We start from the raw sequence: 26,789 nt of genomic DNA on the forward strand, positions 1-26,789 counted from the left end.
CACTAGAAATAAACCAGTGGCCCGCGCCGCAGGCAGTTAAAGACCGGCCGCTCTCGAGGGGAGTGCGCGCGGCCGAGGCCGGCAAGGCCGACCGTGCCTGAGTAATGCATGGCCCCCGAGAGCCTTGACTCCGCGCGTAATTTAAACTTGTAATATGGGTAAGCGGCGTCTTGATGACAGAACAGACATGTCATCAAGACACCGCTTACCCGTCGGTGGGCTGATCTGACAAAAATGTGCAGTATTAGACTTCCATTTCCCTTTGCTTGACAAGACACATCATAGAAATTTCTTTGCATCCACATTTATTGCACACCTAGTCTTCTTGGTGCGTCTTTACTGGTGTTTATATTTGAATCCCTCGCACACTTGGTCTTCTAGTATATGTATGATCTCCTTATATAACACACACACACACACACGCACGCACGCACGCACGCACGCACGCACGCGCGCGCGCACACACACACACACGCACGCACGCACACACACACACACACACACACACACACACACACACACACACACACACACACACACACACGTTCTCGTTATAGATTTTCCATTTGTCAACTGTGGCAGGTGGAGGCTTCAGGGAACGAGTGGGTTCTAATGATATTGCATTAAAAGCTCCAACATTTTCAATGAGCCTCTCCATCTTGCGAGGAGAGTGTACTTTCATACGCGATGTACTCGAAAATTTTCATTATCGGCTTGGAGTTGATCTTGCTAGGTGGCCGTCAGTGGAGACTGGCAGCGACCTCTTGGGCTCTTGTCACGACCTGTAATTGTGTTTCCAGGTCGGAGCTGAGCAGCAATTATTCCGACGTGCCCGGGTGCGCGATAAAGTTTGTATCTCATACATTGTCTTTTATATAGACATTCTTTCCTCCTTGTGCTTCACTGGGTGCGAAATTATCGCCAGTTCTTAGCAATGCGTTTGTTGTATAGAAAAAATTTCAAGCTAACGCTCTTTGCGCAAGCTTCTAAGACCTGTATGGCAAATGAAAGGAGGCATTTAGGGTGTCTGTTTCTACAGTAAACGCGGCCGTTTACTCAAGGCGGCTCCGTCTGTGCTTTTGTGGATAGTCGGCTTTTCACCCAGTGTTTTCTTCAGAGGTGATCAATGCTCCGCGTCCACATTTCGAATTTTATTGATAAGGACCACTATTTCTTATTCGGACAATTAAGGCAGTGCTTGTGACGGTAACATGCATGTTGCATGGCCAGTCTCCATGTGATGTCAGATCCAATGCATGACGCACTCTGGTCCGGCAGTGGTCGTCTTTCACCGTTGTGGTGATGGAGCTGGAATCGTGACATCTGAGCTGCAATGGAAAGACGTAATTTTGTTTTTAAAGGCTGTGGGATAAGCAGGCTTAGCTGCAGCAGTATAGAAAACTCCCGAGTTTAGCATAGAATTAAGAACTCTGCATAATAATGGCTAACTACGCTGCTATTATAAACGATTATTACTGTGCACTATGCACTGCCATTTATGACAAAGTATATTAACCATGCACAAGTGTGACATTTTAGTGTTGATTACTTTATCGTGAATGAAATTAATTATCTTCGTGCAGCATCTGAGCAACTTGGTAAAAAGCTATAATGTGTGTGCGAGAAGCACACTGAGGTGCAGCGGCACTGTGCAGTTAAAAAAATCTCACCGAGATTAAATGATTTTTGTTTTCATTTCTTTTAGAGTTCTTGCAGGCACTAAGGGGTCCATGAAACAGTTTTGAGAGTGTCTATCAAATGCGTGTACAATTTAGAGCAAATGCCATTGAGCGTTAGCCTCGCGTAAAAGCCCTCAAAAGCAACTCGATAATTCACAAATATATATTTTTTAAATTCCCAATCTCGTGCCTCGCGATAACGTCCAGTGCTGGTGTAGTTCTCCTTTTCAACTTTGTGGAGTACGCACGTGACGTCGGCAGTGAAGGCCTGTCATTGGCTCGCCAAAAAATGCTACAAAGTTCATAGACGAATGAGCGAAGAGAGCAGGGGTACGGCCGCTCGAATCGTGCCAACTGTGGCCTCTCCTCCCCGCAGCGGCACGACCTCCTCCCCTCCTTAGCAACCGGCGCGCCGGCGGGGCGCAGCTGTGCATAGCAACCGTGACGTCACACAGTAGCGGTAGAACGAGTGCGCGCGCGTCGGCGGTGGCAGCTGCACCGCCGCTTCTTCGCCAGACGTCTCGTTGCAGTCGAGTGAGTCGCATGGCTCCGAAGCGCCCAGTGATTCCGCGCCAAGCGGTTCGGGGAGTCGGCAGTGGATCGACCACAAGGCTTTCGCCAAGCACACTTTAGAATTTCGAAAGTGTCTTCGGTAATTTTTTCAGGCTGGCTAGAGAGAAAACTAACAGTGTCATCTCGGGTGCTGCATGGGATATAAAATTTCTGCGGGAGGATGATGAATGATTCAATATCTACCAATCTTTCGCTCGTGGGATCCGTATTGGGGGCCCTTTAATGTCGAACACTATGATTGGTATGAAGGCCGGCCTGCGGGCTAAGTGAAAGTATAATCTTCATGTAAGGCTGCACGGAGGCAGTTCTCTAATCATACGGCGTGTGCGGATCTCAGTTTCAAAATGTATTGACTAAAAGCGCCGGTTTCAAATATTGGTTACCAACTGAAACTTCAGTTTCTGAATACTTTGTTTTGCCCTGAGCAGTTCATTTGCTTGCCACATATTGTGCAACAATTTGCAACACCTGTCACTGTGTGGCGCCTAGAGTGATTTTCACAACCGAAGTCAACGAAAAATAGCGTTGCACACAGGGCATGAATGGGAGGAAGCAACAGCTGTGGACCTTTTCTGCACTCCTTGCAAGTTAATATATTTAAATATTGGAGATCTTGAACTAAAACAGCCCAACGTGTTAAGACAGAGAAGAAAACAGCTGCACATATGGCTAGTAACAGTAAATATGCATCGCAGTTCTCTGAGATACCTCTTTTTCACTGAGAATGGTATGCTGATAGCCAAACTTTGACCTCTATATGAATTCCTTTGCGACCAAACGTATCTCCATAATCCTGTGTGTCATATCCAAACGCACACCCTCCTTGCGTGGTTGAAGAAAATGGTAACTGCGACTTGGGGCCATGTACCCTTATGTTCTTAGCATTTCATTTATTTCGCGGAGTTGGACAGCTGGACCGCTATGTTTTTCAACAAGGAGCACACCGAGAGCCAGCACTTCACAGTTATCCGCTCGTCACCGCCTGCCCCGACCCTGTGCAATGGAGCCTATGCTTGGTTAACCATCGTGGTGTCCGTGACATCACGTCAAAGCCATCTATACTCCTTGAAAGGCACACTGAGGATGACTCTGTTCAATTTTAGTTACAGGTAAAACTCGATTCTACGGTTCTTTCTGGCTCTTCTGGTGCTTATTCGGCAGTAAAAGAGGCATTTATAGCTGTCAAGGCTGGATTTAAAAATCCTCCCCCCCCCCCCCCCCCCGCTCAACTCAAACTCCTGGCGCCAAGATCGACAAGGGCTCCGTGATCACCGTGTAGAAGTGAGTGCCTGTGTAGCCTAGCCTCAGGGATCTCTGCTACAACCACTCTGACGCACCGTTGTTTGCTTTCGAAATCGACCGGTGGTGGCGACACTTGTATTCCATTTTTTTGTAGCGAGAGCTACATTACGCGCAAGTCTCGCCATTTCGCCGTGGCCGCACTGTGACCTTGAGCCGTCGCCTAGCAACAGCCGCCTCTTTAATGACAGCGACCTCTTTAATGTAATTTGAATGCAGTGATTGACTTCGTCATCAATGTCCCCTTTTTTGAAATAGTCTGGATGCTTGATGTATGCGACTCAATTATTTGAGGGTTTTTCTGATCATTGAGCCCCAGAAGGCCTCACTACTGACCCGCGGCATTTTCTGTCGCACTCGTCGATGCTCGTGAAGTTGAGTGGCAGCGGGCAGAGGGCGTTGAACTTCACACAGCTGCCTCGATAGTAGGCCGCCTTGTAGATGTGCGAGGACAGCTCGCAAAAACTAGGGGTGGTCGACTCGCACGGATTCGCGTCGGCTTGCTTCCCTGCGCAGACGCAAAAAAAATATAAAAAATTAGAGATTATTATTTTATTTATTTACTCTTTTTATTTCAGAATACTGCAGGCCACTGCTTGGCCCAAGCAGGGGTGAATTTACATTGTTACATAACCAAAAGAATAAAATGATACAATATTAGCAGCACACGGATACAAAACATACATGTAAACAATATTAGCCGGTAAGTAGACGATTTAACGCATCAGAAAAATTTTGCGAGGATAATACAGATGCCGGTAACGAATTCCAATCTTTCACTGTTCTAGGGAAAAAACTGTATTTAAAACTATTAGTTTTAGTGAAAAGGGGAGCAAGTGAATGCTCATGAACGCTCCTTCTCACTAGAGGACGCTTAATGCACTCGGGAAGCTTGGGTTTATTTTTTCCTGTTCTGTTTTCCTGTTGAGTTTATTTTTTCTTCTGATATGTAGCAAAAACTTTCTTTTAAAGTGCTTCCGTGGATCGCATTTTACAGTTAAAACTGTCATAGAAAAGCAATGGGGAACGTTTTTGACGATAGCAAAACCGTTAACAGAAGAAAAATATATGCAGGACTGCCGTCGGGTGATCTGAGGATATACTGATTGCTACAGTGAAATCATGAAATGGAAAAAGTGCATTCATAAATGGTTTCCCGCTGAAAAATTCAGAAGGCACTTTGACGACCTAATGTGCGCGAGACGAAAGCCTTTCTGCGCCACTTTGGCTGCTTCTGTTGGTGATTTCTGAAATGTTAGCGCCACACGACGGTGGCGCAACCAAGGCGTCAAGCGCGTGCGCAGAGCAAGGAGCGACGCGAGCGCCACCAACCATGTGGGGATCCAATTACCAATTAATGACTGATCGCTAATTAATCCCTCATAACCACACCCTAATTAATTAGTACACACTAATCACTAATTGTCAGATGTTAAGTAATTGCTAATTATCGATGTATACCTAATTACTAATCAATTAATAAGTTGGCAATCAATCACTAGATCAAATTACTGATTACTAATTAATGGTTAAGACATAATATGCCACAATGAATTCAGTATTTCTGGTTACGGCGTATTACACCAGTGTTGACGTCATCGGGATGATTGATAGCTATAGTGTGACTGACGGACGGACGGAATGATGAGCCATTAAGGCTTTCGCCTTAAAATTGCTTTTGTCCATAATTGTTGGGTATTCTAAAAGACTACTCAATAAATCACGCGTTTCACTTGTGACCAATGTGTGGTTGCCGGCATTGCTTGTACCCTTGAAATTACGGGACTATCCCAGCCACTTCATGCATAACTGCCGCGCGTTCTACTTACTGGATGGACGGGCAACGCACTAATTTATTTATTTATTTATTTATTTATTTATTTATTTATTTCAAGATACCCCTAAGGCCCTCTTCACGAGGGTATTACATAGGGGGTGGTAAAAATTTCAACTTGAATACATAGAAGGAACATTAACATGAGTACCAGGGCAAAAAAAAAGAAGCAAGAAAAGAGCAATAACTGGTAGTCAGCAAGAATCGAAATGTGGCGGAACAACAAGACACAAAATAAACAAAATAGAAAAAAAAAACAAGAAAAGAAAACACAAAGATAAAAACAACGGAATAAACAGAACGAAAAGCAAAACTCGAACACGTTGCGGTGAGCAGAACAGAACTAGAAGAAAACTACACATGGCTTTGGTTTTTTAAAAGTTCATGAAATGATGTCGCATTCGTTTCAGTTGCGATTGTGTAAGGCAGCCGGTTCCAATCAATAATGGTTTTGGGTATGAATGATTTAGCATAACTTGAAGTGCGAAATGTGATGCGTTTGATTTTGAAAGGATGGTCACGGCGTGGAAACACTGCTGAGAGTAAGTGCAAGAAATCGTCGTGAAGCAACGGATGATGGTAAATTTTGTGAAACAGAGTTAAGCGAGCCAGTTTACGACGATGGGAAAGGCTGTCAAGTCCAGCACGAGCTTTTAAAGCCGTGACGCTAGTAAAACGTGAGTAGTCAGAATAAATGAAACGAGCAGCACGGTTTTGCAGGGTTTCTATGTTATCTTTGATGTAGGCTTGATCTGGGTCCCATATGGCTGAAGCGTACTCAATTTTAGGTCGAATTAATCTAATATAAGCAAGTTTACGCACATGCGCAGGAGCATGTCGAAGGTTACGTTTTAAAAGGCCAAGAGAACGGTTAGCAGCTGCTAGAATCAAGTTAATATGATAGTTCCAGGTTAAGTCTGATTGAAGGTGAACTCCTAGATACTTGTAAGTGGAAGTTGTCTCAACTGTTATGTCATTAAGAGAGTATGCGGTTGGTATGCGATAAGAATTTCTGGTAAAGGAGACGAGCTTTGTCTACAAGGCAGGCTGAATAAAGGCCAGCGTTGATTACGCACGAACAGACTGCAAAGCACAACGCAAACCCACACGTGCTAAAGTCAGTACTAGAGATCGGATACACACCGCAGAAGTGTGAGGCATCTTAAGCTCCCTAAAGACGAATCTGAACTCGCCTTTTTCCTGCGGGAATTCGATCTACACGTTCCAAGCATCCAAGTCCGTATTATTGTCCTGTGCGGCTGATTTGCCTAATTTAAATCGGATTAAACGTCCCAACTCCCGCTTTTTTTTTAACTAACCGCTGAAGGTAGAGTCAACTCGTGGAGTGCCTTTCAGGCAGTTGCGTGGCCACTTCGCTCTCGCTTTTATTTTGTTTTTTAGGTTTCCGTGTGTTAATAGATCAGTCAGAGAATACACAGCTGCAAATTAGGCTCACAGAAATAAAAATACGCATGGACTCTTTGCTTTCAGCGATCACTACGTCTCACTCCGCCGATGGCAGAGCGGCAAGCCGGCAAGGGACTGGCTGAATGATTGGTCGACTCCTACTACTTTCAGCGTAAAGTTGATAATAAGGCGTGAGCCGGGACATTTCATCCGATTTAAATTAGGGAAATCGGCCGCAAAGGACAACAATTCGAAGTTTCTAAGAATGCTCGGAACAAAGTCACTGTTCTTTGTTCATATTCAATTATCGCAGTTATCACATCAAAATTTCCACATGCTTGTTTTTGAACCTTTCCACACTGCAGTTTATGCACATTAGTACGTTTACGTCTACGGGGCCTTAACGTCCCAAAGCGGCTCAGGCTATGAGGGACGCCGTAGTGAAGGAGTCCGGAAATTTCGACCACCTGGGGTTCCTTAAAGGCCGATTCACACGACGGTCCGTTCGCCCGCGGCCCGCGTACTACGTGGTCATGCGTCAGCACATTGAGAGGCGCGCTGACCAGGCCGCGGCGTGGTCAGGGCGCCTCTCAATGTGGTGACGCATGAACACGTGATTCTCGGGCCGCGGGCGAACGGACCGTCGTGTGAATCGGCCTTAACGTGCACTGACGCGGGCCTCTCGAATTTCGCCTCCATCGAAATTCGACTCACTAATTAGCGCGTCTTAAGTTCACTCCACTAATTGCTACATTACTAGGCTTGGAATTAAGGCAGTACCATATGCACAGGCGTATCACGAGTAGAATATACAGCCTTCGCCAAAAGTACACAGGTCTATATGTTTGCCCCTAAGCCAAGTAGTGGAGACCCTGTTGTGTGGTTAGACGCGCCAACTTTCGTAAGAGTGAATAGTTCTCATCGAGATTTGGAACGCTGGAGACGCAAAGCTTTGCTCGTGTTTTGTTTGTTTGTCACTTCACACCGTGTCTCAGTTTAAAATGGCGAAAGCTCAGCAGTTAAGAATTTTGTTAACACCGCTACTAGTCGACACTTAACGAGAGAGATTACCGACAGCAAATTACGATCAGGCTATGCGAGATGCGTTGCGACAAATTTGTCCGCATAGCCCACTAATGGTCTCCGAGATCATTCGTGAGTGATCGCGGAGGCCACGGCCCACTGCGCGTGAGTCACAGAACGGAGGACAGGTGGCGCGCACCATCGCAGCGCTCCCAGCATTCCTCTACGGACTTAAAACCCGGTGTCTTGAGGCAGTGGCCCCTCTTCACGGCGAAGCACCACCCATTGTTGTAGTAGTAGGGCGACGAGTTGGTGTCCTTGCCTGGTATGCAGCTGCGCACGCTCAAAAGCGCAAAGCAGCGGGCCCTGGGCCTCGCACCACCTGCGAACACGGATCGTCATCAGCATCATCATGATCATCGTCATCATCAGCCTGACTAGCCCACTGCAGGCACAGAGGAAAAAAAACTGAGGAGGGAGCATCCGGCGGTAACCTTGAAGCCTTGTCTTAACAAGTAAAAATATAGTAAAAAAAAGAGTGTGTCCCCCGTAATCAAGCCACGTGATAGCGTGCGGTAAAATCTAGCCTTGCTGCGCGAGCGCATGAGCGTATTATCGCGGCGAACTGACTGTAGATCAACCTCCTTGCTGTAGACGCCCGCGCTGTACCCGCGCCACAAGCCGCGCATATGCGCACACTAAAACATACCAAAACCAAAACATGAAGGACTGACTCGGAGAGCGAAACTGAGGGAGAAAACGGCTTGCGGCTTGCGAACGCTGGCCGCGTGACGTCACTCTCCCGCCTCAGTTTTTTTTTCCATGACTGCAGGGCAGAGGCCTCTCCCATATCTCGCCAATTAACGCTGTCTTTTGCCACTTACGGCCAGCGTGGTTCACCGGAAAGAAAATGCTTTAAAGGGAAACTGCATATGTTTTAGAAATCAACGAGCTTAAGAGGGTCGAATGTGTGAAACTTGCAGGTAAAGCATGCGAAGTCTTTTTTGCCTAGCACTTGAAATAGTGAAGTAATCGCCAATTAAAATCCGGACACCCTTCAAGCTTCTCCGCAGCGCACAGCGCCAAGTGGGGGGGGGGGGGGGGGCGCATGATGACGTCATCGAAGGTATCGGTACATTTCCAATGCACAAACGCCTGCTTTGGAGGAAAAAAACTAACGCCACCGATGGCAAACCCTGACGAGAGTTATTTAGCAGCGTCTAACGAGTCCGGGCAGGGTGTGGCTGATGACAGCGGCAATTTGAAATTATACCTTCCGTGACGTCACGCTGAATTTTCCTGCACTCCTCCGGTGCATTGAGGAGAAGCGCAAAAATCAATCGTCGTTTACGTCACTACTTTAAATGCTAGTGCAATAACACTTGTCATGCTTTACCTACAGCCTATATAGATTTTAATCTTTGAATATCGCGAAATTTTCAAAGAAGTGCTGCAGTTGCCCTTTAAGCTACGTAGCTTAATAGGCACATCGTACACGGTCTCGTAGCTTGTTGAATAAATGAGTCTAATTTTGCACCTGTTTGTGTGTAAACATTGTTAAATAATGCCTCGTTGGCCAAACCTTTCCTGGATCATCGTAATGACACCATGAAACTGGAATATGAAAATTAGTTTTTAGAAAATGAAAGGCGCAGTGACTGTCTCACTTCTTATTAATATGGACAACGATCGCTACAAAAGCTTGACTAACCGAACTAGATGGACCCTTTGCTGCGTTGTGAGTGCAGGACGCCATCGAAAGGTGGCGCGAAGGTGCAAATGCCTTAATGTTTCTTTTTTTCCCCCGAAAAGGGAGGGGGGATGAGAAGTAAAACATGGATTACGGTTGGGAAAGTGCCTGGTCGATGCACCTGTCCGTTTGCCATGAGCAGCTGTGAAGAAAGCTCTCTCAGCAGCTACTGCGATGTTGACGAAAGACGCGTGCAGTAGCTGTCAGTCGACCGGGGGCAGTCGTGTACTACCGGTTCACGGGATGTGAACACTCGTATAGGAGAGAGACCAGCAAACCATGAACCATAATTATGCACCTCACGGACTGAGAAACGATTGTAGTGAAGATTTTTTTGAAGCGAAAAGCTTCACTAGTCTAGTCAACATCGGGTCTGGCGTGCTCCGTGATCAATTTTAGCCACATCTGCGCGTGCGCGAGCTCGTCACGTCACTGGAGAGGCGCACGTGGTCGGCGGCGGCTCCGCCGGTCGACCTTCGCCGTCGTTCGCGCGCTCTGCGAGTGTGCATCGGCGCGCGCTCGGCTTCCTCGTATGAGGCTACTGCGCATGCGCCACCTTCTCGCCCTCGTTTCGCCCTTCGTTGCGGCGCATCTGATAACGCTGCGAGGCTCGTAGAAGAAACAAGGTCTATTGAAATAGGTCGCGAAGCCGGAGCCCGAATGCGGTCCAGAACCAAGTGCTAGCGACATCAAATTAGGGGTGGAACTAAAGCGCCAAAATGAAATGAGTGGACAAACACGACTAGAAGAGGAAAATAATTAGGACATATTTTGTGTTTCAAAAGCATTTCAAAACAATTGCAGTGATTCCTTTTTAAAGTGTTTTAGTTGTGTGCATTTTGTTAGAAAGTATAGCGCTTGCTTTGTAAAAAGTTTTTATGACAGCGTTCGCTCAGAGCAGCGGCAATGGCAGCGGGACGATGCCAAGGTTATAGTGAACTAGAATACTCATCTAGTGGCGCGAACGGAGGCGCGCGGCAGCGTAGCGGCTGAAGCAAAACGCCGCTCTTCGCCGCAAGGGGCGCCACTGCGCCTTTTACTAGCCCTGCGCCAGCCTGCACGGCCGCTGCCGTCCTGCTTCTCACGTTCAGAACCGCTCTCCGGGCGCTGAACCGAGTGTTTTGTGTGCGTTCTACGCTTCGGCGTGACTCCTCGAGATGTGAGTGATCCGGAGAAAATCGTATTGCGTGTGTGAAGTTGGTGCTATATACTACAGAGAGGCACGATGCCGAAAAGGAAGACGGACTCCCATTGCTTTGCTCCGGGCTGTCGGAGCGGTTATCCGGAGGGCTCCTAAGGCGTCTTTGTTCGCCGCGCAGTATTTTTACCAGGAAGAGAACATCTGTGTAATATATTTTCTACATTTCAGGTGTAACTGAAAATTGTCCGCAGAGCCATTGCTCTATATGGCAAAAACGTTGCATTACAAGCCCTGTACGGGATCACATCTAGCCGCACCAACCCAAACAGTTTTGAGTTTTAGAGGGTGTCACCTGCACTGTGGCATCAAGTGACAGCCGGCTAATATTTTACATAGCTGGTTATGTCGCCAGAAAATGTGTCCTGAGGACGGGCTGTGAAAGCTGCCTGAATTTGCTTTTGCTGACCAAAGAGGCGGCTGGGAACTAAAACCTAGCCCCGTTCACTCGCATGAATGACAACGGTGGTCTTCTGTATCCCGCTGCTCCCCTCTACAAATTTGTAGCTGACCTAAAAAATGCCTTCACGACATATTTTAGCCTCCTAGAACTACATGCAGACAGTATCGTTGATATTGTACAGGTGGTTAAGGCAAAAACAGAGCTTCGGCTTGGCTGTCCTGACCACTGTGAGAATGTGGCAGCAGAGCTTACTGCTTTTTATATAACAACCCGCCTTCAATTTCCGGAGCCCTCCACTACGGCGTCTCTCATAGCCTTAGTCGCTTTGGTACGTTAAACCCCATAAACCAACCAAACCAACCAACTTTTTTATGAAAAGCATCAATAGCAGCAACAACCGGAAGCGCCAAGCTTCTAAGTACCCGAAAATGAGTTGTTGCACTTAGATCTCCGAAGCACCTTGCTAGGAAAGCTACAAGCCCAGCCTTGATTCCGCGGATGACATTGCTATGTAACCTAATTTCGGCTGATTACGCCAATAATGTGCCTCCCATCAATCCAATATTCGCTTCAATTTTTCTTTCACATGTCTGCGCTTGCCAATAAAGGTATAATGCTCGCCTCCCGTGTCTTCTCAACTTGGCATATGTCATGCATACATTGCAAGACTTGCCGAAAATTGGGGTGGAAATATTTTCAATCGTGAGTAACATTCAGTGAACAAAATATGTTTCTGAGGCCGCTTAACCGCCTCAGAAAAAAACTGATTTCGGTAAACTAGATGACACGTAGGCGCGCGGACAGATGAATGACGAATGTAGTTTTCTATAACTGTAAGCCGCCGCGATGGCTCAGTGGTTATGGTTCTCGGCTGCTGACCCGAAAGACGCCGGTTCGATCCCGGCCGCGGCGATCGAATTTCTTCGGAGGCGATATGCTAGAGGCCCGTGTGCTGTGCGATGTCAGCGCACTTTAAAGAACCCCAGGTGGTCGGAATTATCCGGAGCCCTCGACTACGGCGTCCCTAATAGCCTGAGTTTCTTTAGGACATTAAACCCCATAGTACCAAACCATAATCACAGGTAAATAAAATGAGCCTAGTAAGAGATGCATCTAGACAACTAACACCCACCGGCAAAACCGTGAGCCTCTCTCATTGCCCGTTCTCGGTAGCATACGGCATGCAACGACGAGGTTTTTAATCATCGCCGAACTGCTCAAAGGGGCACGGCGGGGAAAAAAAAGTGCCTATCAGGTTACTTTGAAGCTAGTTGAAGCAAATGGCATTAATGTTTATTAACTACAGGCGTATTAGAGCACCACACCGACACAACGACGTGGAGAAACATACACAAGCTCCAACCGGAGCCGCGACGACGCCGCTGGAAAAAGTTGCAGTGGCGCCACCTGGTGGCTTCTACGCCAAAGAGCACGCCCGCGCCGTTCCGTTCGCGCCACTAGGATAGTATTCTAGTTCACTATAGCCAAGGTTGACGGTGCTCTGATGTCATACCCTTGTCATATCTTTTGACCATTCTGCTAGCCCTACTTTTTCCTCGTTGCTCATGGAGGAAAGATCGTTGCTTGTTGCTCGAGTTCTTGGTGTGCATCGTTCGTGTACAGTTTCCGCTTTTCCCTTTTGCCAGCGCTTCTGTTTAGTTTCGTTCCGTTGGGTGCGGTTCTGTCGCTTTTGCCCCCAAAGGGCATCGTCTGTGGCCATGGCGCCCCCGTACGCAAAAAAGAGGTGTGCGGTTGCACAATGTGCGAGCGATAACCTGTCTGGCGGCGTCACATTTCATCGCTTCAGCGCGACACCTGCGACATTCAGCGCGACACCTGAGGTGAGGACGAAGGAAAAAGGCACAACGAGAACTGACTACCTAAAGGTAGCGTTGGTGGTCGGCACTCGTCGTGTCTTCTTTCTTCGTTCTCGTGTCGGGTGTCGCGCTGAAGCGTCGCGGCGTTCAGCAGTTTATTATTCCCGCCAAGCAGCACCTGACGCTGACGTCACGTATATGACGTCACTAAAACACGTGACTTTGACGTCGCGTTTTTGTTTTAATTATGACGTCACTTTTTAGTTGTCCACGCATTTCGAAGACGGCGCTGGCTGCGCACCACAAGCCGCCATGTTTTGAACGTATGGGCTTCTATGGAGCCTACGCTACCATAGTACATCTACCTTGGAAGAAATGCACACGCCTCGCCATGAACTAAGATCCCGAAGTGGTGGCTTGCGAGTTGGCCCAGAGGCAGCGGTTATACGGGAAGCGCAAGGCCGAACGAGTTGCTGAAACGCCAGAAGAACATATAATGTGTGCCTATATGATTCACATCAGTCAATGACACACTGCCAGGAGTAACCGTGGTATATCTACGGAACCACAAGTACACAACCATGGCCTAACCTAACCACAAGCATCAACGAAGCTTTTCGCTGATATCCAGGCTTAACCTAGGCTAAGCCATAGCCAATTTTTTTCTTAAAATAGTAGTGACCGGGATAACATACACGTTTGTCTGATATTAAAGGAAACAGTCAATTTGCACACAAAAACGAATTCTGTTGTTCTTTTTTCGCTGAAGACCATTATGTCTCATCGACATCGACCATCCAGAATACATGCATGACTATGCAGGCCCGAGGAAAAGCTGTCTTTTTCAACCATACACTTACGAAGTAATCGGTGTTTGTATGGAGACAACGTGATTTCACTTTCGCATTGGAACTATCTGCATAGATGTAACTATCAAACATAGAGTAACCAGCAACGAAAACACAAGCAGTACACATGCCAGGGCTATTGTGGAACGAACAGCAATATTGATCCGCACCAACTAGCCCGCACGGTTACCCTGTTTCTGCACTTGGAGCTGCAAAGATGCTTTTCATATTTCTCGTTCATTACACACTGGAGGCACACGTTAATAGCAGTTTTTTCAAGCCGAAAGCCTTTAATGGCACATACTGTCGTCCATTAAAAAACCGTGTCACACGCGTTTAACTGGGGAACTAAAAAAAAAAAAAACCAATGGCTGCTTCAGACAGAGGAAGAAAAAATGAACCTAAAAGTCAAGTTTGATGACTGTAGAAAAATTAGTTAATTAATTATAGGAAAAACGGTCGAAATTGCGTCAAAATAGCGCGGTTGTCGATATAGTCACGAGAACGGTGTGACACCACATCCACCGAAAGTCGTCACGGCATAGTGAAAATTGTCACAGAATGGTCGGAAAAACGTAGGATTTGTGTCAAATTAGATGGAAAAATGTGTAATTAAGCATAATTCACCCTTAAGGTCCACGAAAGATGTATAATTTGGGTATCGATATACCCAACTTAAGCATAATTCACCCTTAAGATCCACGAAAGATGTATAATTTGGGTATCGCTATAGCCAAATTAAGCATAATCCACCCTTAAGATCCACGAAAGATGTATAATTTGGGTATCGATATACCCAACTTCAGCATAATTCACCCTTAAGATCTACGAAAGATGGATAATTTGGGTATCGATATAGCCACAGGAACGATGTGACGTCACATCCACCAGAAGTCGTCACGGCATAGTGTCCTCGGCTTCCGCCTCTCACCACTTTAGTTGTCAAAGTGTCCTCGCAATTTTTATTCATTCTTTCATGATTTGTTATTGCGGGCGGCTCGCTTTGTGGACAGTTACGCTGTGAATCCAAAAGGTCCCCATTGACTAGGTACGACTTAAAGGGGCTGCGAAACACTGCTTGGGGGGATACCGGCTATACTTCAGGTGGGTTCTTTATGTCACACAGATGCTGACTTAAAAAGAATAACAGGAATCGATGCACAGGAACGGGAGTTATTCAGTGGAGAAATTTCAAAATACAAGCAAACAAAACGCTGCCCTCAATCAAAACAGCCAGCCAGAGCACGTCGCGGAAGTTTGTACTCCATGGTTGCCTGCTCCCTGTAACTCTTTTTTGCTGAGACTGGCAGCGTCGTTTCCATGCCAGAGAGCCCCTGGTGGTGTATTTTTATTTTACTTGCTTTGCAGGGCTTTTATCTAAGACAAACAAGTTGTTTTTGTTGATCTAATATAAAACGCAGACAGGTGCAAAATGTGTCTATTTATTCACACAATTTGCAGTATATTTACTCTTTGTCCGATCATCAAGCTCGCGCCAGGTGATGTCATATCCGCTGCTAAAAACCCGCCACATTGTGGCGACACCATCAGAGCCATGAAGTTGTTTTTGGGAGGACATTAAAATATTAAAAAACGGAATATAAGTGGCATTACCGACGCTAATAGCACCATTATAACTCACTGTATGCAATCAACAGGCAAAACAGTTAACTAAGATTGTGTTTCTGGGCCCCTTTAAACACTAAAGGAGTAAAAAGGGATCAAGCACTCCTCTAGAGCACTCCTTTTGCAGAGCACGAAATGCTGCCCTCCAAGCGCCGGGGTAATTACCATCACTAAAAATGCGGAATGCGTATGATGGCAACGGAAACAAATTCCCTCTCCAAAACATGCGGAGTTCTAGCAGTCACGAAGATTTTAACCGAGGTTTCATTCTCCTTTATTAGCTAACCTCAAGACCTCCGGTGCCGCGTTTAAAAGTCTCCTCCCATTGCTAACTGCATCAAGTTAGTATTCACTAGAGTGGTAATACACCTCCATTGCCGAGAACAAGCTTTCCGAATATTTAGTGAAGGAAACCTACTCCGTAACTATGTGCACTCGATGCACTAATACACCTATATGGGAACAAAAATGAAGTACAGTACCCTTTTTATTCTCATATATCTGTTTATTCCCTTTTTATTCCTGTATCTTAAAAAGGGAGAGGGGGAGGACAGATATATATATATATATATATATATATATATATATATATATATATATATATATATATATACCGGGTGTTTTTTAGATGGTCCAAAATTTTTCAAGGTAAATTCCTTTAGATTTATTTTAACCCTGGGGCTATACTGAGGGCTACGGCGGACGCCAGGTAAGAGGCAAACTACTTTAATTAGTTCGCTGATTAACTGAATACGTTAATTAACTTTTATAATTTTTATTTTAGGGGATATGTTGTATTAGCAGAATTGGAGATCGTCTTCCAAGCAGTCCAGCCAAGGAAAAAAAATTCTTGAAAAAATTTTTTGCGCGCGTTACGAAGCGAGAAAAAGTCACCTTGGTAGGCAGCTTCACACTGTAACACAGCGTCTGTGAGCGCCTGTGACGTAGCTCGCTCCGCCCTGCACTTTGTGTCAGTGCGTTTTTGTTCCAACGCGGCATTCCGTGAGGCCGCGGAGCGAAGCGAAACAAGCAGCGATAGCGCAGGCTGCTCGTCCTGGCTTCAGGTGATATCAGCCGTGTGACGCAAAGCGCAGGGCGGAGCGAACTACGTCAGAGGCGCTCCCCGCCGCTGAGTTGCGGTGTGAAGATGCCTACCAGGGTGACTTTTTCGCGCCTCGTACGGTGCGTGAAAATTTTTTAATTGAAATTGTTTTTTCTCGGTTGAACTGTATGGAGGACGATCTCCAATTCTGCGAATACAACATAACCCCTAAAATAAAAATTAGAAAAGTTCATTAACATATTTAGTTAATCAGCGCACTAATTAAAGCAGTTTTCCTCTTGCCTGGCGCCCGCCGTAGCCTCCAGTATAGCCCCAGTGCTAAAATAAATCTAAAGCAATTTACCTTTTTTAAAAATTTTGGACCTTCTACAAAAAACACCCGGTATATAAGCTTATTCGTATTTAGACCTCGGAACCCAGCGACTGCAGCAGAACTCACCGCACGCGTCGAAGCAGCGGGCCTCGTCTCGGAAGCGATTGGAGCCGAGCAGGCAGTTCAAGTTGGGCCTCCACGCACGGCACTGTCCCGCGTCCCGGTCGAAATATATCACGCCTTTCCCAAAGCCCTTCAGTTCCCGGCAGGAGCCCATTGTGGGGTAGTCACAGAACACTGCAGACGACGCGCGCTTAGAATGGCGGCGGATCCGGCTTATTTGGTGCACATGCGTCAGTTTCGCAAGCGCTGCAAACAACACTGACGCAGAGAGACAGACAAAGAAGTAGCGCTACTACCAAATGATGGTTTTGGTTTTGGTTTTATGGGGTTTAACGTCCCAAAGCGACTAAGGCTATGAGAGACGCCGTAGTGGAGGGCTCCGGAAATTTCGACCACCTGGGGTTCTTTAACGTGCACTGACATCGCACAGTACACGGGCCTCTAGAATTTCTCCTCCAAAGAATTCAACCAAATGACTTTTTCATTGAAAACCGCGCGCGCTTGAAGCAAAGTCTACACCCCTGTAATGTCAGCAATAGCAAGGTTGGTTGGTTTATGGGGTTTAACGTCCCAAAGCGACTAAGGCTATGAGAGACGCCGTAGTGGAGGGCTCCGGAAATTTCGACCACCTGGGGTTCTTTAACGTGCACTGACATCGCACAGTACACGGGCCTCGAATTTCTCCTCCAAAGAAATTCAGCCGCCGCGGCCGGGATCGAACCCGCGTCTTTCGGGCCAGCAGCCGAGCACCATAGCCACTGAGCCACCGCGGCGGCAGCAATAGCAAGAGTACATCTGAAATATTACCGAGTAAGTCATGCCGAGTAAGGCAACCTCCTTTCTTGATAACGAAATGGACGGCCAGCTAACGCCGTCACTTCCAAGTGATGCTATTTTTCGCGCTTCTAGTTTTCGGTTTGGTTTATTGGGGTTTAACATCCCAAGAAGACTCAGGCTATGAGGGACTCCGTAGTGAAGGGATCCGGAAATTTCGACCACCTGGGGTTCTTTAACGTGCACTGACATCGCACAGTACACGGGCCTCTAGAATTTCTCCTCCAAAGAAATTCAACCGCCGCGGCCGGAATCGAACCCGCGTCTTCCGGGTCAGCAGCCGAGCGCCATAACCACTGAGCCACCGCGGCGGGGCCCAGTGAGCTTTCGGGTTAGTTGATTGATCTCGACTTCTTCCAGTGATGCGACACTGATTCAGGAACAGAACACAGTGAGATCACTTTCTGTAATGAATGGCCAGGAAGCCTCCGGACAAATTTCTTACATTGTGGTTGTGTTCGCGCAGCCGGTTTTAAAAATGTTGCAGCAAAATGTTCCCACCACTGCGTGCTGCAAACTTTTTCTAACAAAGTAAAACGATTGTCCGAAGCAGTCTACTCTGTTTCAGTACCGGTTTCGGTTGAAGAACGCATTCTCAGGAATCTTTGCGCTCATAAAAGAAAAAAAATGCCCGGACAATCAGTGTAAAGATGGTTCAGGGGGATTTAACGTCCCGAAGCGACCAAGGCTATGAGGTACGCCGTAGTGAAGGGATCCGGAAATTTCGTGAACCTGGGGTTCTTTAACGTGCAGTGACATCGCGCAGTAAACGGGCCTCTAGAATTTCGCCTCCATCGAAATTCGACCGCCGCGGCCGGGATCGAACCCGCGTCTTTCAGGTCAGCAGCCGAGCGCCATAGCCACTATAGCCACTGCGGAGGATTAAACAGCGTAAAGAAAATAATGGCTGCCCTCCCTTATGTTCACCGTTTCGCACAACCTAAAGAAAACTGCGAAAAGAAAAGCCGATGCGAAAGTTGTGTTCACTGCTTACATTTGTGTTATACTGTTTTGTTATTTAGGAAAATAATACTTTGTTAATACTGTCTTGTTAGCTAGGAAAAAAAATCGCGAAGTCGGCTTCTTGAAACCGAGGCTATAACTAATACAACGGTGCACAAATGGTCTCTGGAAATCTCTTCCAGCCTTCCGACCTATGGCGACGCCCATCAGGTTTTAAAGAACCGTAAAGGAGTGATGATCACTGGCAAAGATAAAAATTCAGGGGGCACTTCGGCTCTCTAAAGTGTTGCAAGGCGAAAGCCTTTCCTGGCGCACTGTTTGGCATTGACTGCGAGGCTCTTTGTGCTGTACTAGTGCTTTATTTGACTAACACTTTGACTACACATTACTACTAAACGCGTTGACTACCGACTTTAAATGCTTCTTTAGCACGACTCCCTCTCTGCTTCGATGAGTTCAGTTGTATCCATGGGTCTGTTCGCAGTAATGAAGTAATGTGGTCACCCACGGACGCCTTACGCCCCCTGTCGGAGCGGGCTAGAACTATTTTATTAGTTCTCGTCTGCTCCAAAAGGGAGCGTCAGGCATCCGTGGGTGACCTTATTACTGCGAATCCGCGCACTCTGACGTCATAACCATTTCGACCAACCGAAAAGCGTGACACCTGTGCTAACAACCTTCTGTCGACAACCTTGTGTCGACAACGATGAAGCATTAAAGGCTTTCGCCTTAAAATAATGCAACGCTAAAGGCACCCTCACGAAACGCGGTCTCTGCAGCTCTGCGTTTTTGCGCTGTCCGCGCCCGAGACGCGATAAAAGAAGCATTCGTTGCAATTACCGGGGGATTCCGTGGTTGGGGTTTCCGCAGGTGCTTCTGCGAATAAAATGGGAACAAAGTGCTGTGGTGTTAGTACTGTCGAAGAAGGGAAAAGGCGCTGTAACTCATAAGCGATGAAGATAAGAAATGAATCGAGCTCTTCCCTAACAAAAATCTCTTTAGGCAGTCTATAGACTGCCATATACTTTTTGAATAAATCTTTAAATTTATGGCCGTACACTTTTGTCTATAGACCATGAAGATATATGAAAGGAAATATCTATAGGACGGCAATAGAGTTTATAATAAGTCTATAGAAATTCCACAGACAATCTTTATAAGGGGTGGCTGCGGTAGGCTAGTCGAGACACAAAACAGCAACAAGACAAAAAAACAGTTGCGGAGGTTCACCGGAAACTGGCTTGTTGTACAGCACGTCTATTTTACCGCTCCGGAGCGTCGCTGTTGTTTCTCTCTTTTTTGTAGCGAGAGCTACACTACGCCAGCTCTTGGAGCCTTCAGCGTGGCACCCCTTGAGCTCCGTGGCGGCGCCGTTGGTCACGTGGTTGGTCACGTGGTACGGAGCAACTGCTGCTGCCGGCGGTGCGGCGCGCCGGCGAAACTGAGCTGCAACAGCTGTGCGCATGCGCAGTGTCGAGGGGTGGGGGGAGTGTAGAGGGGGAGAGGGAACCACTCCAGCTCTTGCGTCACTCCAGGTTTAACCAGAGCTAAACCACAGCCAATTTTTTTCTGATAAGTTTTTGTCGCCTATTTTTTCCCTTGACGACAGCTTTGGCAAACACCCTGCGGAAAGTTCTGGGACTGCCTTCCACATTGGTGGTTTATGGGGCACCTCGATGGCGCTTCGAAACGATGCAGCTATCTCGAGCGCCCTGCAAAGAGACGAAGAAAAAAAATGCGTTCATGGCCAGGAGACTCGACACTGAGTACAGTCAGTGGTAAAAGATTCCGGGACGTATGATTAAAGGATTGAATTTATTGCAGCGTTATCCTGTGACCCAGCTGTCTGAAATAAATGCAAAAAGGCGGAGCGTTTATAAATGTCTCCGACCACTTGCACACTTTTCAGGCTTTTAGCTGGCTTTCGTGACAGCACCGGGATAAATCTTTTCCCGCGCATAGACATCAGGCGAACTTTTGCCGCCGACTGAACGCGAGAGCTTAGTTTGGACACAGTGGGCTTTGTGTCTAGCCTATATATGTGTACTGTCGATTATTGAGGGCCTTTTGGAGGAATACTTTGGCCGTTTCGCACCTATGCCCTTCCCACGTACGCTGATTGGCTAGTCAGACACAACTAAGCAAATGGACTTCAAAACAAGTATAGGGAACAAGTATAGTTTAGAGCGCACTACATACCAGTGCTGCACGTAACTTAAGATAAGCTTAGCACCAGGCGAGGGGAGAGCTCGCGCCCATTAGAAAACCGGTTGGTACCTGGCGTCATTGGGGACCGAACTCCCCACCTCCCGCATTCAAGACGGATGCTCAGATCACAGGGGGTTAAGGGAGGTTTGGTGGCACCCATTTGGAGACATTTTTTTCCCTACTTCGAAAATGGGGACGTTTTTTTTCCAGGGGCATATTTTCCCGGGGAAATTTTTTTCCGGCGACGTTTCTTCCGGAACCCGTATGAAACGGAGTAAGGTGGTACGTTCCTGCTATAGGATAGTATTACTCTAATATACGGTATGGCTCTTTCACAGTGCAGATATCTGAGCATGAGAAGGAAAAGTAAAGACTTACCAGTACAAGACTGCCGTCATCCTCCGTAACCTCTATGACGACCCATTCGATTTCGCTGGTAGTATACATATCCTGACGTAATCTTCCAAGTTGAAGTGAAAGAGAAACGGAATTGCAGAGCTGAGCGCACGCCGAGACGTATGCCGTGCTTCTGCTTGTGGTTGAAAACAAACCCTGCTGACGCGGCTGAAAACTTGGCGTGCTTATACTCTTGGCGCTAGAAAGTTTGTCATAAATCTCTGCTGTGTCTTCAAAAACCCAAGCGTGAGGATCTCTCCTCGTTAGCAGCACTAATCAATGAGACGTGATGCGTGTTCACGACAAGCACGTCATGTTGTGGCTGAGAGGGTGTGACGTCACGTGCCACGTGACGTCACCAAATCGGAAGTGTTCCGACAACGCTTCGACGGGTTCGCGTTATCGCAACCCAGGCTGGGCATCGGGTACCCGCTATTATTTTTTTCCACTGCCGCTTTTCTGCAAAGAACTGTGCTTGGGAAAGTAGAAACAAGAATGAGAGGGGTGCAGAAGAAAATAAAGTAAGCAAATAGTTTTACACTGATACCCGAAGTATGCAGTGTATATACGAAACGATGAGGCTCAGCTTGTCGCTTTACACTTGTAAAGCGAAAGCGGCCACATTACGGCGACAGAGTAACATGCGGTTGACCGCATGTTAGCGTATGTTAGACGAAGGTATCTCACGCGTGATGAGTCGGTGGAGAATTTCAGTCTCCGTTGACAGAGGTGTGTGCACGTGTAGTACATATATGTGTATAACTGTTTTAGCCAAACTAATATGTTCTGCCGAGCCACCTTTCAACGCGCGCTTCGCTAATCAGTGGAACGTATACATACGACTACATGTTAACACGAACTTGAGAGGCATTCCTCACTGTTGCATCATACTTACGGTAGGATTTGCTGGAAGTAATTCATAAAAAAGAAAGAAAGCTCAGAATCAGGCTGCCCACAGCGAGCAGGATAAGAGAAATGTCAGATACTTACGTTGGATAGTCTTCTGTCTACACCCTCCTAGCCGCTCTCGCACTGTTATTCGGAACTGCTTTAATCCGTCATTGACGAGGCTAAACGTAAGGTCATTTTGGCTGTTTTGAAATGGGCCGCGAATACATCGTGCGCAAAAGCGATGCGAGTACCCGACTATGAGTCAAGTGCTCAAGATATTTCGTTAATAGAGCTGCTCCTCCTCGAAACAATGCGTCATGGACACTGCAATCACTGCGTTTGTGTAATAACCCTATGGATGTCAAACAGAGGCGCACGAAAGAGCAGGACGACGGAACATGAATTCGAACGCCTTGATCAACTTACTGCGCGACATTTTGCCTGAATCCTAAGAGCGGAAGAGGTCAAAGGTGAAAATAACACTCAGGCACACGAATTGGAAAGACAGCGAATCCGTGTCAACGGGTCCACGCATGCAGACGACATTGTTGGTACACCCAGTTTCATTCGACCGCGCCGGTAACACCTACTGACTAACAGATAGAGTTGTTAGTAGGTCGACGCGGACATAATATAAGGCTCGTACCTTTCGGAGACGCTTGCAGGAGTCGCGCCCTGTGGTCCCAGCTGGCCTTCATCGTTCGATCCTCGAGCCAGGCTCGAGCTATGATGGTTTTCATGATGATGATGATGATGTCCTGAGGCTTAATGGCACACACCCACGGCGGGGGATTGGCCAGGGTGCATAGCGGATACAAACGCACTCATGTACAAGGAGTGGAGTATTTGGATAATTTTGGGACTTTTAAATCTAGAGTTTGTACAAAATAAAAAATACGGAAAAGAAAAAGCAGCGACCGTTGCGAAGCGCGCGTGCTTCTGAAAGCGCAAATGCATCGTCTTCGAATCGCACATTTGCACTCTATAGCTGCCTGCAGATGCTGAGTGCAAATTGCGTAGTTTGGTTTTGGGTAATTCGTTGTAAAGTGATAAGGAGCATCCCTTAAAAAAAAAAAAGCTGAACGGAAGAAGTGAAGAGGTAAAGGACAAAGTTTTGATTTGATGCTAGGTTTTTAGGGCGCAAGGGCATTTAAGACCAAAGAGCGCCAGACGCAAGGTTTTTGGTCGGCTCAGTCTAATATATGGCTCATGTTAAAAGTAACCGGGCCAAAGTTACCAAAAGCCAAAGTTACCAGGTACAACAGCAGCAGCGCCATTTTGCGAGGGCACAACAACAGCAATACAACGTCCCTATTCTCGTTGTATCTGTCTTAGGTGCAGCTGGATCATGCTTTATTCTTCGTTCTGCTTTTTATGAGTGGCGTGGTGCGATGCCAAACAGTTTGCAACAGCCTCACGGCAGTTTTAGCCTTTGGCGTGCCTTTCAATGAACAAAATGACACGTACAGACATGCACGGTCGCATTTTTTTAAAACTCGAGTTAGCACCCCCATGTCGGATAAAATTGTCGGCCGTCGGCTGTTAACCCTGCCATACTTCATTTTCTAAAACAATCATCTTCCTTGTCGACCTTCATAAAAAAAAGTCTAAATTGCACTTTTTTTGAAATATGTGATTATTTTGCCCTGTCCCCGCAGGGTTCTCGTACTCAATGTTCTTGAAACTGTTGCATTGTTGTATGCAGATGGCTGCATTTCTTGCACTCCTCGTTTGTCCAAGTATAATATCCGCGACCTGTTGACCGATTTCTATTTTTGTGCGTGTGTTGCCCTGTGTCTGCTGAGTTGTGCTACAAATTTCTCAAATAAATAAATAAACCGTAGACCGTCGCGCCACAGCAGCCGAAAACATGGAGGAAGGAAGTCGAAAAGGTTGCAGTGACGCCATCTCGTGGCATCCGTGAGAAAACGGGCCGCCTGTGTGGAGCCATTTGTGACACTAGAATAGATTACAGTTCACTAGGTCGCAACTGCACGTTCGTGGATTCTTTATGCAACATGAGTAAAGCAATGGATGAATTAAGATATGCCACCGCGCCATCCTCTCTTATTTAAAGCAATCATATCAACTTAAATTTGCCCCGTTACGACCGAAGTGGACGGAAACGCCGTCGAATCCATGATACCTAATATACTAGAAAATTCTGTGAGATATGTAAGACAAGTCTGTTCTGCGTACTCGGGGGAAAAGAATGTACGTACCAGGTCTGCCCAACGTACCTTCGGCCGTATACCATTCTTTATTCCCAAGGGATGTCCGGATCGGTCGCACGTGCCCAGGAAAAAGTTACGGTGGGAACTTAAAGCCCTTGCGTGCTGTGAACGTGAAAGTATCATTTGACCTAAAGGCCTTTACACTAAATTCCTTAACCCTAAAATCCTTTTACCTAAAGGCCTTTAGCATAAAGGTATTAATCCTGAAGATATCAGCCTTCACCCTAAAGGCCTTTACAATGGTAAAGATAAAGGCCACGGTGAAGGCCTTTACCATAAGGCATTTACCGTGATGGCAGTTACCTTTATGGCCTTCACCCTAAGTGCCTTTAAGGTAAAGGACTTTATGGTTATGTTGATGGACAGCTTGTACTTTGGGGTCAAGGCCTTCAGCCAAAAGGCCTTTATCATTGCCATCGCCATTAACTCACCTCATCATTATTTAGTAACACCCTTTATCATTCAAAAACTACCACAGTCACTATCACAAAAAAAACATCATAATCATCACCATCAACACTATCATCATCAGCCTGACTACGCCCTCTGCCGGGCAAAGGCCTCTTCCGGCAACCCACAAACTTCTTAATCTCATCCGCCCACCTAACTTTCTGCCACCCCCTGCTACGCTTGCCCTCTCTTGGAATCCATTCTGATACCCTTAACCACCACCGGTTACCTTTCCTTCACATTACATGCCCTGCCAAAGCCCAATTTTTTTTTATTTGCACTAGGATGTCATTAGTCCTCGTTTATTCCTTGACCCACTCTGCCCTCTTCCTGTATCTTCGCATTACACCAATCATTTTATTTCCAGAGCTCGATGCGTTGTCCTTAACTTAAGCTGAACCCTTTCCGTTAGCCTCCACGTTTCTGCCCCATAGGTGAGTACCGGTAAGATACAGCTGTTCTATACTTTATATCCTTTAGTCTTGAGGGATAATGGTAAACTGCCATATCGTTCCACCCCATTCTTATTCTAGTTATTTCACTATCGTGATCCGGATCTGCGGTCACTACCTGCCCTAAGTATACGTATTTCCCCTCTTACCACTTCAGCATAGCCAACACCAATCCTGAACCTACTCATATTTTCCTATCCAAGGCGTATTTGTACCTTTGAATTCCGCGCCCTTATGTTTTGACCCTCCCTGTCTAACGCCTCTCTAAAAGCTCCTGAATGTGTACCAAAAGTAACCTGACACGCTTTTAACTTTGCCGCTTCCGCACTCCCCCCCCCCCCCCCCCCCCATCCTCCCCGGGAGAGCTGACGCTCTCATTGGTCGAAGCGCCATGGTCACGTGTTTACGCGCGCTTTTTCGCTTTGCTGCAGAAGCCGGCGCCATTCCCAGTGGATGCTTCATTTTGTTTATGTGCGACGGAGTTTTGGCGGGAAAGGTTTCGCCAGCGTTGGCGGCGTTTACGTGTTACGACGACGTCGAGCTTGTGTTGTGCTTATGGTTCCGGCAGCTAAAGAGACAACGGCAAAGTACTTCTCGTTATTCCATCGGGAAAACAACGCGGCACTTGGATTGGATGCACAGTACAGGCCGGGCAGACTGCGGTACTCTTCCGGATCTGCGCCTTTGTGAGGTGACCGTTTTTCACTACTCATCAGTTTTTTTTCCGGAAGATTTGGCGTGAAGCGCGAGAGACTGCAGTCTTTCTCCGCAGCAAATGACGTTCGGCGTGGTTGAAGTTGGACTCGTTCGCTCGCGGGCTACGAAAACCGCGTATCGTGTTGTCTCAGCCACGCCGATCGCTCTACTGTCTGCTGTTCAAGCGTTAATGTTGTGGGCATTGCCTGGCGTATCCGTTTGGTTGTTGATGGACTCGTTCACGTGCTCGTCTCGAAAGTTGCGCTTCATGTTGTTTGAGCCCCGTCGTTCACTCTGCTCGCAAGCTGTATAGGACTGGCCGTGATGTTGCGCGCATTGCTGGACGTATTTATTGCAATTGGACATCTTCGCTTACGAACTCGAGGCTAAAACGGTGGTCCCCAATGTTTCAAGCCCCGCTCTTCATGCTGCTCGCGGTGCAGGTCTAGCTATGACGTTGCGCGCACTGCTGAACGTATTTCTTCTGCTTGGGTTGTTATGATCAGTCGGCCGTTACTCTGCTATCTCCTGAACACGCCGTAGTGTGTGCTTAATATCTGAGCATGCAAGCGAGGACGTCCATTAAACATAGTTGCAAACTTGGTCACGGCCATCGTCGCGGCCGCCGAATACACGTAAAAAATGGGCTGGTTGGAACTTTTGTAACGTGGTTAGGTGGAGTAAGGAATCACTAACCCAAAGGTGCGCG

General features: G+C 46.9%; 1 protein-coding gene across 1 annotated transcript; it reads right to left on the minus strand.

Moving 5' to 3' along the window:
- Positions 1–1,194: 1,194 nt before the first annotated feature.
- On the minus strand, positions 1,195–17,110 carry LOC149332503 (uncharacterized). Its single transcript, XM_089555788.1, has 4 exons — positions 16,960–17,110; positions 8,015–8,197; positions 3,888–4,059; positions 1,195–1,328 (listed from the first exon to the last, which is right to left on the minus strand). Exons 1-4 carry the CDS (start codon positions 17,108–17,110, stop codon positions 1,289–1,291), a joined length of 546 nt encoding a protein of 181 aa, XP_089411914.1. The 3' UTR covers positions 1,195–1,288.
- Between the last annotated feature and the right edge of the window lie 9,679 nt (positions 17,111–26,789).

The sequence above is a fragment of the Amblyomma mixtum genome, chromosome 8, assembly GCF_055824585.1.
Source record: "Amblyomma mixtum isolate Tamu chromosome 8, ASM5582458v1, whole genome shotgun sequence".
In the NCBI taxonomy this organism is placed as follows: domain Eukaryota; kingdom Metazoa; phylum Arthropoda; class Arachnida; order Ixodida; family Ixodidae; genus Amblyomma; species Amblyomma mixtum.